This window comes from Solenopsis invicta, chromosome 9 (genome assembly GCF_016802725.1).
Source record: "Solenopsis invicta isolate M01_SB chromosome 9, UNIL_Sinv_3.0, whole genome shotgun sequence".
NCBI classification, from domain to species: Eukaryota; Metazoa; Arthropoda; class Insecta; order Hymenoptera; family Formicidae; genus Solenopsis; species Solenopsis invicta.
In genome coordinates, this window is record NC_052672.1 from 9,765,566 (window position 1) to 9,781,630 (window position 16,065).

A 16,065-nucleotide genomic window follows, 5' to 3' on the forward strand; every position below is an offset into this window, starting at 1 on the left:
AATATTATAAACCATTAATGTCTCAATTTTTTTCGTATATATCCACTTTCATGAATCATCCTCGATAAGCGAATGATAAGCAATTTTATACATAATATCTTTTATCTATTTTATCTTTTATCTGATATTTTAAACGATTTACATAAATAAAACGATCATTTGGCAAATACAAATCAAGACAACAGAAGTTAAAAAATCTCACTTTTGAAAAATTCAAAAATTGTTCGGTTTTTATAATTACAATACATTAAAAATAATTAAAACTATAACAAAAATGCTCATTATTATCTCATGCATTACGTGAGTGAAACAAATCAAATGTATCTGTTAAAATTTATTTTGAGAAAGAAAACTAATTTCTAAAATTTTTAATGATTTAAATTAATCGTCAATGAAATGATATTTTCATACATATAACATGTTTTTAATTAAGAAATTCTGTAATGACCAACTCTTCTAAGAATGTTATAAAATAACAGAGAGTATCCTAAGAAAAATATTTATTATTGAAATTTTATTATTGAAAAATTCACAATTCTATTCTTACTAAAGTAGTTCATTATTAAATGTATTTTTAGATAGTGTAATGTAAACAAAACATATGTCAGTTATTGATTTATGCTTTTTAAGAATAAAGTTTTTTAAACCTAGTATCTAATTGTAAGAAAGAAACAAAGAATGCTTGATTAATATGATGAAAATTGTGTATTTATCTGTCCCGAGTCTGAATTTTTCATTAACTGAATTTTAATAGAAATTGATTTGTTTTTTTCTTTTTTTTTTTCAAATGAACTGAATCTTTTTTCAATTCTTTTTTCAATAATCTGTATGTAATCTCCTCGACTGTTTGTAGAACCAATGAGGCATGTGAAAGCGGAACTTTTGCAGCATGAAAAGGATCTTGACGATGAGGACGAGTTAGATCTCGAGGACGACCGCCGACGGAGTGAGCATCCCTTTCATCACACGATGCAGCACCACCATCACCACCACCAAGGTTATGGCGGTGAGGACCATCTGAAGGAAGAGGGTATCAAGTCGGACTGTACAAGTCGGACTGTAGCGCGGGCGGTGTACCGATCCCCGCGACGAAACCCAAAATCTGGTCCCTAGCGGACACAGCGGCGTGTAAAACGCCGCCGCCACCGTCGCATCCTCACCATCAGCAATATCACCATCTGCATCATCAGCAACATTACCCTCAGCAGCAGCAGCAACATCACGTGCCCAATCAAGGACATCATCATCACTCGCAACAACCATGGCTCGGTCCAGGAGGCGCGGGAGGTGGCGCTGGCGGCGATAGTGGTGGCGGCGGGGGTGGAGGAAACTTGGGAAGTTCGTTCGCTCTGCCCTCCTCGGCGGGAATGAGCCCGTCGGCGGCGGCGACAGCGCCATATTCAGGCGCTGCCGCGAGATACGGTGGCTTCCTCTCGTCTTCGTCCGGCGGCCAGCTCCATTACAATCCAAACTCATCGTCGGGCTCGAGTTCGAGCGCATCCTCCTCGGCAGCGGCAGCGGCGGGGTTTCCAGAAGTTGGTACGGACACTCCACCCCAAACACCTCCCAACATGAAGGTGGCCACGCCGAACGGAGTGATCCAGGCACCGCCGGGGGGTTACTGTCCTGGTGGCAACGCCGCTAGTGCCACCACTAATGGCAATCCTAATATCCCCTATGGCGCAAATCATCCCGGTGGAGGTGGTTACCTGTCGACGAGCTCGGGCTCGGCTAGCAGTGCCTCGTCTTTCAATTCTCGGCTACAGAGCTCACCGCATAAGGACTTTTCGCCAGTCGGTCAAAATTCCATTCTCCACCAGCATCAAACCACTGCCAGCTTACCACCTACGGAAGCTACCACCGCATTTAAACCGTTTTACAAAGGGTGAGTGAAAGATACGGTCCGAGAGACGTCACTTAATTCTGTCGTTTAATCTTGACTGGCGTTGTTAAGTTAAAACCCATTTAAAATATATAAATTTTTATTTGATGCACGTAACATTTCGTTAAAAAAATTTCGTTAAAAAAATATGAGGAAGGATAAAGAAAAATGTTTTGTTTCAGCTCGCAATCGATGAGTAGTGGCTTCGTCTCGCCGGTTTAAGAGCCAGTGCCCGAGGTCGAGAAAACACGATAGTCGTCTTTCCCAAAGTAAGTGACAATATTATATTAATTTGACACTTGCGTCCATCCCTTTCGCAATCTTCGCTCCCTGCCTTATAAATGCGAACGACACGCGCATATATGCCGAATATATGCCGAAAGATTACCGCTACAGAAAAATCAACTTAAAGTTCTTCATCGGTATACTACGGTCGCATTAATATCACGGCGAGCGATGTTTGTAATTTACTTTCGACTATAAAAGAAAGAAGAAGAGCTGACGAGATGAGTAGCGGGGAAGAGAACGGGAGGGGTGGGGGGGGAGCAGAAAAGGTAAGTTGTCCGAAGCAACGGTACATGACCAGCTTATCGACACGAAAATCGATACAACGATTCTCGCTTGCGCGAACGGCACGAAAGGCGCGCCGGTCGAACTGGTGTTGCGCCAAACTCGCGCACGGCCGAGACACCACGGGAACAATCGATAAGAAATTAATATCCGGCGTGTCGATTGGTCGTTAAGCCGAGCGACCCGAGTTGAAATAATAATGGTATCGGACACACATTGAGTAGCGTGTGGGTAGTCCTCGGTGGTAGAGGCAACGAGAGAAGAGAAGAGAGAGAGAGAGAGAGAGAGAGAGAGATAGAGAAATAGGGAGAAAGAGGCTATCGCCACCTCCTTGACAGTGACAAATGGACGGAGATTTCAATCAGTGAATGGAATCACCACTGGCTAACCGCGTCTTTTTCTTACCACACCAGTCGACCGTAGGTTTTTACGTGTGTACGCGCGCGCGCACGCGTCTGTATGTACCGTGCACGTTCACATGTATTGAAACACTACACTCGGACACACCTCAACCTGTCGCGTTGGTGACTGAACGGACGACTCCGGCCCAGTCTCGCGTTTGGGTCTCACGAGCGAGATCTCCTTACTAGCGAGCTTGACCCTAAGATGGATACCTTAAAGCGTCGTGAGAGGAGCTAACGTTGGCCGTAGTAGTGCTGTCATAAATTTTCCGTAAATTACGCGTGTCGCGTCAAATAAACGATTCACATATAAATTTATCGCGCGTATAAACTGTATACAAATCATTGGGTCGTTTAAAAAGGTCTGTGAATAAAAAGCTACGCCGTCGCTCCTCGGACGTTTTATCTAATTTCATTTCGAGTCGCGCGTCGTGTAAACGATCGTAGGACGAACACGTTAAACGCACAACTTGTGTGCGAGACGATAAGTCGGGAAAGAGATAGAAAAGCGGTTGTCCGCGATAGTCGGCGAGCGATCGTTAAAGCGTCTTGGGGAAAGCCGGAGTCTTCGTCTTCTCATTCGCGGCATTCATAGATAAAAAGTGAGGGGAGAGGGGAGAGAAGGGAGAGTCGAAACGGCTGTTCTCCCGTCTCCTTACAAACGATACGCGGGATTCATCTCCAGGGCTTACCCTCGCCTCATTCTCTGCCTTCATTCTTCTCGGCGAATCCTCCGGTGGTATCCGTAACGTCGCGGTGCGAGTACGAGTCTTTGAACGTTATCTGATTCGACGGAATCGTAAAGGAGCCGAATCGCTCTCCTCGCGAAAATACATTTCCCGGTTTTCCTTCCCTTCGCACCGATTCGAAAGCAATTCCAGTAAAGCGGCTCTCTCTCTCTCTCTCTCTCTCTCTCTCTCTCTCTCTCTCTCTCTGCCACCTGTACCCGATGGCGACGGGAATCTGCTCGCCAAGATCGATATTATTGCGTGGAAAGTGCACGTCAGCCTCTAACCGTGAATAGCGTATAGTCGAGAAACAGAATCTCCCGGATCCTTTTTGTTTCAGTGTAAGAAGTACGTCTAAATATAGCAATGTTATTGATACGTATTCAGAACCGTTAATTATTTCCACAGCGGAAAGAAAAATAAAAGTAACGCGAGACACACGGAGTTTTTAGAACGTCCGATAAAACGCGAGAGACGAACTACAAGAAAAATTATCTCGGCATATCACTCGTCGCCTCGTTTCACAACAAGGCGATGAAGACTCGAGAGAATCGCCAGCCAGGGCGACGCTGCCACGTATCGGCTGCGGAGAACGTCCGTCGTCGTCGTTTTGTAGGATGCCACGACGTGAACGCGAGTAGAAAGGAGGACGGCAAACGGGGAACGAGGGTGGCGGATAAAAGGGGAAAGAAGGAGGGAGGAGGAGGGGGAGGGAGGTCGTCTTTTCGGATGGAACCGGGTGTTAGCCGGTGCTCTCTTATCTCGCGGCGATCTGATCCTAATTTATAGCCGCGTTCCAAATAAACTAGTTTTCGCTGTCGTCACCTCGCTTCCTCCCTATCCCCGTTACCGCGTGTGTGTATATATACCGAATGCGCTGGTGCGTTCACAGCTCGGACGCGCTTATAATGCTGCTACCCTCTCCTCTTTCGGTCCTCTCTCGAACCGGCACCCGCTCCGGTCCGGACCATCCTTGATCTCTGCCTCCTCCCTCTTCACCTTTCCTGTCGCGCAAAGACAGACAGGTATACGAGAAAGAGAGAGAGAGAGAGAGAGAGAGAGAGAAAACTTGCGTATGTGTATGTGTACGAGAGTCGCTCAGGTTGCGCCAGGCAGCGCCTTTTGTAGCACCTACCACCAAGTAGAGGCGATCTCCTCCTTCGTTCTCTTTCCGATCGCGCCCGAAAAGAGGCGATCGGAGAGAGAAGCAGGGACCACGAAGGGACAGCCTCCGTGCAGAAGTAAAGTCCTCTCGTGATGCCTGTGCCCTATAATTGCCAATTAGTGAGAGGATGTTTAATCGCCATTAGGACGATGGTAACCGGACGATCGAGGATCGGCCAGGGCCCTTCCTTCCTCCCTGGGTGGACCCGCTTCGAACTATCGTCGCCTTTTAGCTAGCGATATTTACACGATCTCACGGTATCTGCATAAAATTCGCGACCACCATGCACCCGTGATTCGCCTCGGAGGCGCGAGAGGATAGGCGATCTTTTTAACGGCTTTGAGATTCCGAACGGGGGATTCAGGTGTCTCCTTAATAAATCCTCGAACACGTCGTCGCGGTTTCCCGCGTGTCCCCCTTGTCTCTCTCTTTCTCCATCTTCCTCTTTCTTTCTCTCTCTTTTTCTCTCGGAGATAGGTCTACCGTTGCCGGTGCCTCTTTGAGAAACATGCGCGTTTCTGGAATTCCCGTACGACCTTCGGAGGTTTCATCGGAGGCGACACGCTCGTCGCAGTATACCGCGTCCTTCTTTGTCCTCGACCTCCATTTTGCGAGACGCAACACTCGTTTCGAGCGTTTATCGCGCGTACGGTCGTCTGATCTAGCGTGGATCGTGAGATCTTCAGAGCCGAGGCGGAGACGGTAGCGAAAAACGGATTTACGTTTCTAGATGCGCGCTAGATGGCAGCGTTGCTACCTGGGAAAGAGATCGGGTGCGAGATCGCCAGAAGCACACACGCACCTCCTCCACCTTTTCGACCCTGACGTGGCGAGGCGTCGCTATCATTCACATGATTTCGTGACTCGACCGCTCGCTCCGGCCGACGCGGATGCAAATGTTATTGATTGGGAATAAAAACGCAGTCGCATGGCGCGCTCCTACATGCTTTCCCTCCCTTTCCCCTCCCCTGCCCAACCCCTCTGAATATAAATCGACACGTTAATTCTAAAACCGGACAGATACAGCGAGAGAGATCCTATCTCGGCTTATTAAAAAAAATGACGCTCAACATTGCCGCTCGCTCCGGTACGATGATCGCACTCGTATGCGCGTAAAAGATCTGCGAACGAGACGGCTCGTTATCCTTACGCCCTTACGCATTACCGCGTAAACACTCCGTGTTCGTGTAGGAACTCCAGCGAGATTATTAATAAAGTTATAAAATAAACAGACTCTCCCGCTTATCTCGGGCACGTTATAATTAAATCATTATAGAGGCGCATACACGCTCCTGAATTTCCAAGGAAATAATTCGTGTCGATACGCGAGCGGAATGTTAACTCCTTTTTTTTTTTTTATAAAAATACGCAACCTAAGGCGAGCTATCAGCGTGAGTTATTATTAAAATTCCCCGTAACCGGTGCTTTCATTGAATTAATGATTGTTTGATGTTTATAATTTCATGCGCCGGGCTGTCTTCTACATTATGCAAGCTACCCGCGACCGGCCACACGAGACCAGCGCAATAATTACACGATGGCGCATTGCTATTAGCGGAGCGCGTTCCCGCGCCGTTCCCGCGATATCCGGTAACATAGAATTCGAGCAATGAAATTCGCGTTATCGCGCTCGCCTGCGCGACGTTCAATTTCGCCGTTCGATCCCTCCTCGGGGTATCGTTCTAAGCGCGCGCCGTACATACGTATCGCGGCCGCCGATCGACACGAGATCTCCGCGCTATCTCTCCCGCGACCACGACGGCTAAATTACGATGTCACATTAACGTGTCACGATCCTTTCGAGAGAATTTTTCGTAATCGGTGATCCTATAAGGCCGCGATTGTATAAATAAATTATAATACGATCATCGCCGTCCATGCAAATGGACGCGCGTAAAAGGAAATAACGCTGTCGTAAGATTTTAATCCGGCAGTATCGATGATCGTTGAAACGCGAATTTATCGCAGAGATACGTAAAGATATTATTATTTGAAGAAACGCACAGCTCCGCAGTTAATTCGCCATGTTTATAAATTACAGATGAATAGCTCGAAATATTCAGCGCTTATATAGTTGCGATTTAAATACTTGACAGATTTATCGCGAAATAAAACGTTTCACTTTTAGCCCGATGAAAATAATGGGGAATGAATAAACAGGTTTTCTATAGAGCGTCAATCATCGGGAAATCAATGGTTATGCGAAAGCAGCTTTGCGTTCGCAAAAAGAAAAGGCACTTCGATTGCGGCATTGGCTCACCTCGAATTAATGACATATGAATGAAGTTGTACTATCTTTCTTTCGTTTGAGATTCAGTCCTCCTCTCGCGAGAGGACGCGGACGGTTCTTGTCTTATCTTAATGTCAATTCAACCACACCGAGGTGAAAATAATCTTTTCAATAAATACGTTATCGATTGCGGATCCTGAATTTCGTATACGCAATCGCGCACTTTTCTCTTCCCCCTTGCGCTTTGATCAAATCAAAAATCGGCAAGGTCACCTGACAACGATAGCGATAAACGTCGGGAAACATTTTTATCGCCCACATAGATCGCTCGAAGTTTCGTAACACAATGAGAAACGGAAGTGGCGGGGGAGGAGGAACGCGCGGTGCGGTCTCTCTCGCGGCGCATAAATGATAATCGCGAATGTTTATTGCCCCAGCGCGGAGAGAGACAGCGACGGAGGCCGCACCGCCTCGTCGGTGGTAACCGGCATGCATGTAACATCCAGATGTCACTGCGGAAACTTTCGAAACGACTTGCCGCATAATCGCGCGACATTTGTCATCCGGGGCGACGCGCGCGTCATTTCGTTTCGCGACGAACCCGGCGAAGCGGACGACGAGGCGAACGAACGTGAAGCGGGCGAGCGAGGAGAAACGAGAATGGGAAAAGGGGGCACGACAGACAGGATAGACGGCCCGTATAGCCGTTTTGAAATATTCGCCGGGCGTCGTCGCTGCGGCGCGGCGCGGCGGCGGTGCCGAGAGCGAAATGTCGGCCGAAATGGATATTGGCGTCCCGTTTATAATCGTGCACCACGGAAATTTCCCCGGCGGCGTTCCACCGCGCGTATCATCGCGTGTCGCCGTGTCCGCATAATTGTTCGGCGAAACACGATTAATTCGTACGTGTCGCCGTATCGCCGTGAGCACCGATCAACGTCGCTCAGGAAACGTGACCCTCTTAGGGCCGAATCGATTGTAGAAAGTACCGTAGTATTTCTACTTTTGTTAATTTTAAGATCGTTGGACAACGCAAAAGAGACACACGCTCCTACTTTTTCCTTTAATATTTGCCCTCGTATTTCATAGTACAATAGTTCCAGAAATAATTCTAGAAACCTTTTTTTTTTTTTATTGACGCGGGAAAACTCTTTCGCATAACGTGTTCAAGGCAAGCGAAGTGAGAACGCTGTTTCGAAAATATTCTTACAAGATATATGTTAGTGTTTTTAATTTCCTGGAATAAAGTCGAGAAAAAAAACTTCGTTTTTTCGAAAAAAAAAAAAAAAAAAAAATGACTGATAATAAATTACAAAATGTCATACCGGGTTTTTTTTACAAATTCTATTACAAATCATTTTATATGTTACAAATAAAATATTGTATTGTCCTTGCACTATAAATTCTGTGTGCTTGTAAATTTTCCTATCCTATCCTTCCTCTATGACACATGCAATTTATTAACACAATTTTGAAATGTGTTTACGTACGAAACAATCATCTCCATTTCGTAAAGTTCTCAGTATAAATGTCATGGCATTGGACTATGTTAATGAATTACCTCTCAAAGCTTAAACGTGAAAGAAATTTTAAAGTCATTGAAGTAGAAGACCATAAAAGTAAAATCATCTTGAAAGAACAAACGCGGTAAAACCATTTCGAAAGAGAAATACGACAAAGAAAAAAACAAAAAAAAATCGTTTTTTTTTTTTAAGAGATTCTTAACCTGAGAATATTTCCGGGTAAGAAATACTTTCGGTTCGTAGGAAGAGTTGCTGAATGCGAATGCTGAATGCCGGTTGCCTAAAAAGTAACTCATCAGTATTTTATGTTTTTACTTTATTTTATGTTTGTATTAACCCTAGCTCACCTATAAATATAACGTACCGACTTTCTTACATCGCTACAATTTTTTATAATATAATTTAAAAACTTGAACTGAGGTTAAAAAAAATGTTAACTATCCATAGACGATAAGCCTGCAGGACACATTCTTTTTTGCATTATTCAACATGAAAGTGCATAAAAGATTAAAAAGTGTACCCACAGGTGGCTAACCCATAAATTTTCGGCATTCTGAATATCCTTTTATTTTTTATTAAAGATACGTTAACTGGATTTTAGATAGTATAAAGTAAGTGCATGAAACTGTAGCATTAAAAAAAGTTATTTTAGTGTAATGTATACGCATTATTACGTGCACTGTAATATTCTTTTGCTTTTTACATACTAACAGGTGTAAATGCATTACACAACACAGACCTCCTAGGAATAACTACGGAATGTTCAAAGAACGTTTTTAGAATATTCTTTGGATAAAATCTTCTGTTCTCTTTAATTATATATACAATAATAACATGCACGTTGTAAAAAGACTTATAATAAATTAATAAGAAACGATTTGCTCTCAGTGAAAGATTAAATACATTGTCGAAATAAGTATCAGAAATATCAAGCTACAATTTCCAACATTTATTTCGTAAATGGAAACTATAATAAAAAATAAGTGATATGCATTTGGCAACTTTCCTCTCATATAACAAAATTTTAATAAAGTTTCTATTATATTCAATTAAAATTTTAAAATCATAACAAATATTTCTCGTGCGAGTTTTACATCACGATATAATAAATACGATAAAAACTATGTCAATTATATGGATTGTGCCAGTACATCAAACTTGTCCACGAAAAAGAGTATAGTAATCGATTATTGATTCATTCGTAGGTATATTGCTCCATCACTGTTTCTATAAATAAAATTTCGTTATGGACCGTACAATCCCCACGAATAATTCTTCATCACATTAATCTTACCAGTTTGAACAGTGACAATCGCTGGTCTGCAATTGTTAGCTTAATTTCACATAAACCGTCACGATTAGGGAAAAATTGTATGCCCAGGAATGTTTTAATCCACCCGAGAAAGTTGGGATTTGCGATGTATCGTCGACTATTAAAGTCCTCGTTACTCGCGTGTCGTCCCAAATACGTCACGCGAAAATAGTCAACAATTGCGGCAAACAGTTACGGGCGTATAAACGTCCGTTTAGCGCCGAACGATATCGGCGGTAATAGCCGGGTGAGTAGCGTGTTTTGCATAACGATCACATTTTATCTCGCGGCACGTGTGGTTCGTCGTTTATTAACACTGACAATCGCTGTCACGGTATCGCGGAGCGAACCGATTATCCGTTAGAGTCGCAAAAATGGCCTTGCGATATATAATGAGCAGGTTTCCGACGGGCGTCGTTTCACCTTCCCGGACCTGACGTGGAATCTATATCTCTCCAGCGTGCCGATCGCGCGCGGCAAGGCGCGGTGTGGGACGGGCACCGTCCACCGACGTGAGATACGGTAATCGAGTATCGATAGGCGCAAACAAGCGCGCGTACGCAACGTCGGGGTTCCACGGACGTAAAGCGTTCTGGTAAAATAGTTCGTTTACGAGTTTACAAAGGTATCGACATTTTCATGAGTATTTGCGGCTATTTAAATGGATTGCCTGCTCGTCGGTTTGTAACGAGGGACCATGATTGTCGCGAGGCTTATCAACGACCAAATGCTAGGCCTTGAAAAAAACTTTTTTTTTCTTTTCTTTTTAAACGAACTGCAATTGCGCGTTTGACAATTCCTAGCTATGTGCCAATTTTTGGTGACTCGTGTAAAATACGATGATCACTCTTACATATTTCGAGCATTTGTCTCGAAATAATATGCTGATACGTATTTTTACGCTAGCGTGTACATCGGCAATCCTTCTTCCTGCTACGCAGGGAAGGAAAAAAAGAGAAACACGGCGGCGCCGATCTAAGACCATTTTCATTTCTCTGTTGCAGAATAAAGCGGCGCTGTTGAGGGAGAGGTCATGCGAGGAAGTCCTGCGGCCGGACTGTAAATACGCGCTCCTGAGTGGTCTCGGGATTTATTAGCGTTATCTCGACTTCGCGTCAGGGGCGGAGAAAGAGAGACAGAGGGAGAAGAAGAGAGCGAGAGAGAGAGAGAGAGAAAAGAAGGAAGGAAGTAAGTAAGGGAAGAGAGGAAGGTGGCCGACTCTTCGAGATACATAAATCGTTCCCCGACTTCTGGAAGGCGCGACTTGGAAAAGACGTATGAGGGGGTAGAAGAGCGACTGTGCGCGAAGCGAGAGTACGCGAGAGAGGAGGCGGCTTAGAGGAGATTTAGGAATTAGGAGAATTACGTCAAAGTGCCTGCTTACGCACGGCTACGTACGGCGAAGCGACACCGAGGGCCGGGTAAGAAGAAAGTATGGGGGCCGAGCGCGCTCGGGATTTATGTCCGACGCGTTCTTCCTCGGCGACGGCGGCGGCGGCGGCGGCGTGCCTGCTGCAAGCAAGAGCTGTGAGCCGCCATATTTTCGATCGGTACCATCGACCGCTGGCTGACGGCAAGAAGATGGGTTTACGGGACACGGAGCAACCAACGTGTTGCGTCATCCCGTCATCGAAGCTGCTGAAGCAGGCTCGAGTAAGAGAGGGAGGTTTTCAAGTTACCCAGGCTCGAGTGGCCGAACACGAACTTTCCGCGATCGTCTTCGATGTTCGGATGTACCGCCGGTACATCGCACCTCACACGTACACTCACTCACACACACACGCATCTCATACACACACAAACACACACGTAATCGTGAGTCCTTTTCTTTTTTTTTTTTAGTCAATACGTTTCATTGCCGATCGTTCATTGCGACGCGACGTCTCGGGATTTCCGGAATGGCACTGCGCGTCGTCGAATTTGTAAATAAAGGACGAGCAAATGCCGATCACTTCGAGAATCCGCATTAATGGCACTGAAGATCGCGTATACGTGTACATGTACAGTACCTCCGACGACGGAAGGGGCGAATCGTTTGCGATATTCCGCGTGTCGGCGGACGAGAATGATGCGCCACTTCCGATCGCGAATTAACACATGGGCAACGTGCAAGGTAGCACTACTTCTTCGTTACGAGGTAACGGGGTCTTTCTTAACGGTCGTCGCTCGAAATCGGTCATTTAACTCGGCACAGACAGAGAGTTTCGGTGAAGAGGAGGAGGACGTTCGAGCGAATATAATACTTCGACCAAGTCGCGCGCGGCACGAATATCGAGAGAGAGAGAGAGAGAGAGAGAGAAAAAGGAGAGAAGAGAAACACTCGATCTACCTGTTGTAGGGTTAAGATGAAAATAGGGGAAAGACAGATCGCGTAGCGCATTACAAAGCTACTATCGTTAAACTTACCACTAACTCCTTTAATTATCCGAATGAAATATTAACGTATACCCGAATACCCGCATATAGAGATGGAATGATAAATAGTACACCTACGCATTACACATACACACACGGTGACACGCAAGTAACTCTAGGCCGTAGATCTTAAGGCTGTACGTACTACATCACGAAATTTTATCGGGGTGACGCGTCTTGAGAATTTTCCAGAGAAAAAGGAAGAGAGATCCTCGCCGCAGAGTATACATCCCTGTATTATAAGTATAAACAAATATATGTGGATGGAGTAGGCGCAATGCTTAACGCGCCGAACGATAATACTAACAGCGACGAGAGCGGAGATACGATGAGGAAAATAATAATCGTTAAGGATCAAATTCGTCCCTTTTCGCGCGACAACCGTGCACTCGCGCATCTCAGGTCAAGTCCGGGACATCGGAGAGACGCAAATTCGTCGTATACATTTGTAGTACATGTTACATTTGATTGTTGCCTGATGCTGTATTTTGTTGTATTTCTTGCAATTATCAATTTCTTTTATGAACATTTTTAAGTTGTTGATATTCGCGTTGGTATACTCTTGTTGATCAGTGTTTTATTCTTTAAGGGAAAGAATATTATGGTTTTGCTCACACAATTCCTAGGCGAGAGATACGAGGACATCGTGAATGCGTGGCATAAAAAGTGAAGGAAATGCGGCGTGCACGGTGTTCGAAACAAAAAAAAAATTGTTGATATTTTTTTATATTATATGTATATCGCGGGTCGTCCCTCTTTTCGCGGAGTCAGTCACGTTGGTGATAAGAACCGAGAGACGCACGACACTAGTGTTTTGCGCAAATTGCGAAATGACTGTCTAGCTGCGTCTTAAAGGAAAAAAAAGGAGGGAAGTCGACTATTATTTTGTACTTTGGCGTAAATGTAAAACGGAAGCGCACGCGAGTCATCGTCGACGGTGTTGAAGGGGGAGCGTGTCGAATGGAACTTGTACATTGTTTTGTAAAGAATACCTTTATTTATATCTGTGATAACGGGAGAGTTCAACGGAGGAAGAAAAAAAAGAGAGGGAAGCGATAACGTAAGGCGTTCGCGGTATCGGTATACTCTGACGAAGACGGTCGGTGCTCGTGCATTCGTTGACACGTATATCATAGTATAATTATATAGATACGGTAACGTTTTTTTGTAAATAATCAGAGAAGTATAGAGAGATAGGAAAAAAAGAGGAAACAGAAAGGGAAACAAGGGTAGAGTGTACCGCTTTTTTTTGCGGACGATTCTAATTAAACGAAGGCTAGAGAAAGGGGTAAATAAAAAAATTATATAAATATATAAATATAACGCACGTTTTGTGTACATTGTCGCACCTTCGTGAGAGAATCTATTTGTTGTGAATAGTACACGTAATATGATACAGATATATGCTATTACTATTAGGTTTTATTCGCTTGTTCGTACGGATTCGACTGTAAAATAATTAAATTGTACATAGTCCTGAATGTGAATATAAACAGAAAAAAAATATATATACATGTGTATGTATACAAGCATGTATATATATTATTGCTATTATCACTATAATTTTTAACATCGACATATTATTTTTTTTTTTTATTATTTTAATATTGTCTGGTCGAGCATTATAGAAATTCATGTTATACAATAAAAAAATAGCAATAGTAATAATATGTCGATGTTTATAATAATAATAACAATAGCAATATATATGTACATACGTATGCATATATATATGTATTATTGCTATTATCATTGATTATTATTAACGTCGATATATTATTATTATTTTATTATTATTATTGTCTACTCTATCATTATGAATTCATATTATATTAAAAGGAAGACTATATTATGTTGTACATGCACGCTTTACACTTTTTTTCTCCGTCTACCTCAATACCGCATTATGAAACATTATTCAGCGTTACTTTCCTCCGGTATCGGCGTTATTTGCAACGGCGACGAAGATTTATGAATAAAAGACCACTTTAACGTCGTAGCACGTTCATTGTCGTTCAAAGAAACCCAAGTTTCACCATCCTTGACTCGATAATCGTCCTCATTCAAGATTCTCCAGATCGATAGATAGGTATATCCCGCGGTCGTTCCGAAAATCGATATTATTTGGCCGCCGCCGCGGCCAAAGTCGCATCGAAGGTTGTACGCACACCTGTTTGAGAATCCCCTCCCATCCCCTCCCCCCTCCCTGACTTTATTTTCGGTGTTCTGCAGATTTTAAAAAAGTCACGGGCAAGTTGGAAGTCGCAGCACGCGCGCGCCGCAACATAGGAACCACATTGTGCCCATTCTAACGTACCACAATGGACGTCTCCGTTTTGAATATTCGAACAATGGTACTTTCGCGGTGGGTGGAGTTTCAATGAAAATACATGGCTCTCGTGGAGAGAGGGAGAGAAAGAAGGTACGGGAGAAGGACAATGGAATCGCGCGCCATCCCTCTCCTTCTTCGAGAGAGGGAAGAAAATAAACTCCATTCGGTAGTTTGCGAACACAAGTTTGCAGCCAGTTAAAGTTTTGGAGATACGGCGGCGAACGATAAATATTAGAATAAGTCGCGATATAGGTACACACCCCATTACGAAACGTTCGCCCGGTGAATTTTTAGCGACAGATGTGCGCCGCTGCACATGGTTCCGATCTTCGATTAACATTAAACCTCAGAAATATCGGTTCTGAAATAAGAAACGTCTGGAATATTCCGCTATTAATAAAAGCCCTCTATTAATAAGAATCTCTGAACTTTTAAACGAGACCACCCTGACGGCTGCTCGCCGAGGGGGACGGACGCTCACCTGACCCGCGTCCTTCCGGTCTGCTGGCAACAAACACGCACTCGCAGCACGCACGACCGTCGAAGATAAACTCGAGCAACGAGAGCAAAGAAACCCAAGTTTCACCCCAACAGCGTGTGAGGCTGCTCCGTTCCCCCTCGGGGATGTATATACATTCTTACGAGTGTAAAAAAAAAAATATTTAACACGTTCGTATTTAAGAAAATGAATGTCGCCGCGGTTCCTCAATCGTAATTCAAGAAGTATTCGAACGAGAGAAAAGGCGTGTAATTACGTTGCCGGCGCAAAGGTATTACAGTAAGTTAATTTCCGCGCATAGATAATTACGCCGGCCTATTATTCATTAGGTTGCGTGCCATCTTTCGTGGATGATCGCGCGATGATAATACATCCCCCGGCCGACGCGCGCGCGCGCGCGTGACTACATTGCCGTATGTTAAAATTCCAACAACCATAAATTGGACAACAAAAAATCTCGCAGGCGGCCGCAGCAGTCAGCTAAGACAAAGGATTAGGACCTGCAATTCCGCAGCAGGATATAACGCTATAAAGTCATAACGTGTCGTGACTTTTTTTATTCGCTCTCGGTCTCCTTCTCTCTTTCCGCCTCTCCATCACTCTTCCTCTTCCTCCTTCCACCGCTTTCCTCTCTCACACGAGGACCATCGGGGTATTCCACTTGAGTCGTATTGCCGGGCAGATGCAGGCGAGTGAAGTTTACATGAATCGGCCATATAACAACGGTCCTGTGTCATTTGGCAAGAAATATGGGATCTCGCGGCCGGCCGTGTACGTATACGTACGTTTAACGCGATGAGCACTGCGAGCAAATCTTCCGTGTTAACGTCGCGTCGTCCGAATCGCTTCGAAAGGTATGTATATGCGCGCGCGGCACGACGAATGCGCGTACATCGATACAAATATTTTGAGAGGATGCATCATTCAACAGTAATTCGGTGGACGTCGCGCGCTCCCGGTCCCCATAAATCTCCCCGGCGCGCACATATATAATTGTATCGCAACTTG

At 44.4% G+C, this 16,065-nt stretch overlaps 2 protein-coding genes across 2 annotated transcripts in view; one reads left to right on the forward strand and one right to left on the reverse strand.

The window, feature by feature from the left end:
- LOC105196167 (homeobox protein araucan) overlaps positions 1–14,225 on the forward strand; it is a 74,090-nt gene extending 59,865 nt beyond the window's left edge. The window contains 4 exon segments of the mRNA XM_011161942.3: positions 854–1,035; positions 1,038–1,885; positions 2,065–2,151; positions 10,816–14,225. Coding sequence (XP_011160244.2) covers positions 854–1,035; positions 1,038–1,885; positions 2,065–2,104 — 1,070 coding nt within the window. The 3' untranslated portion in view covers positions 2,105–2,151; positions 10,816–14,225.
- Positions 1–16,065, reverse strand: part of LOC105196166 (ankyrin repeat domain-containing protein SOWAHB) — a 278,892-nt gene that overhangs the window by 198,394 nt on the left and 64,433 nt on the right. The window lies entirely within an intron of this gene.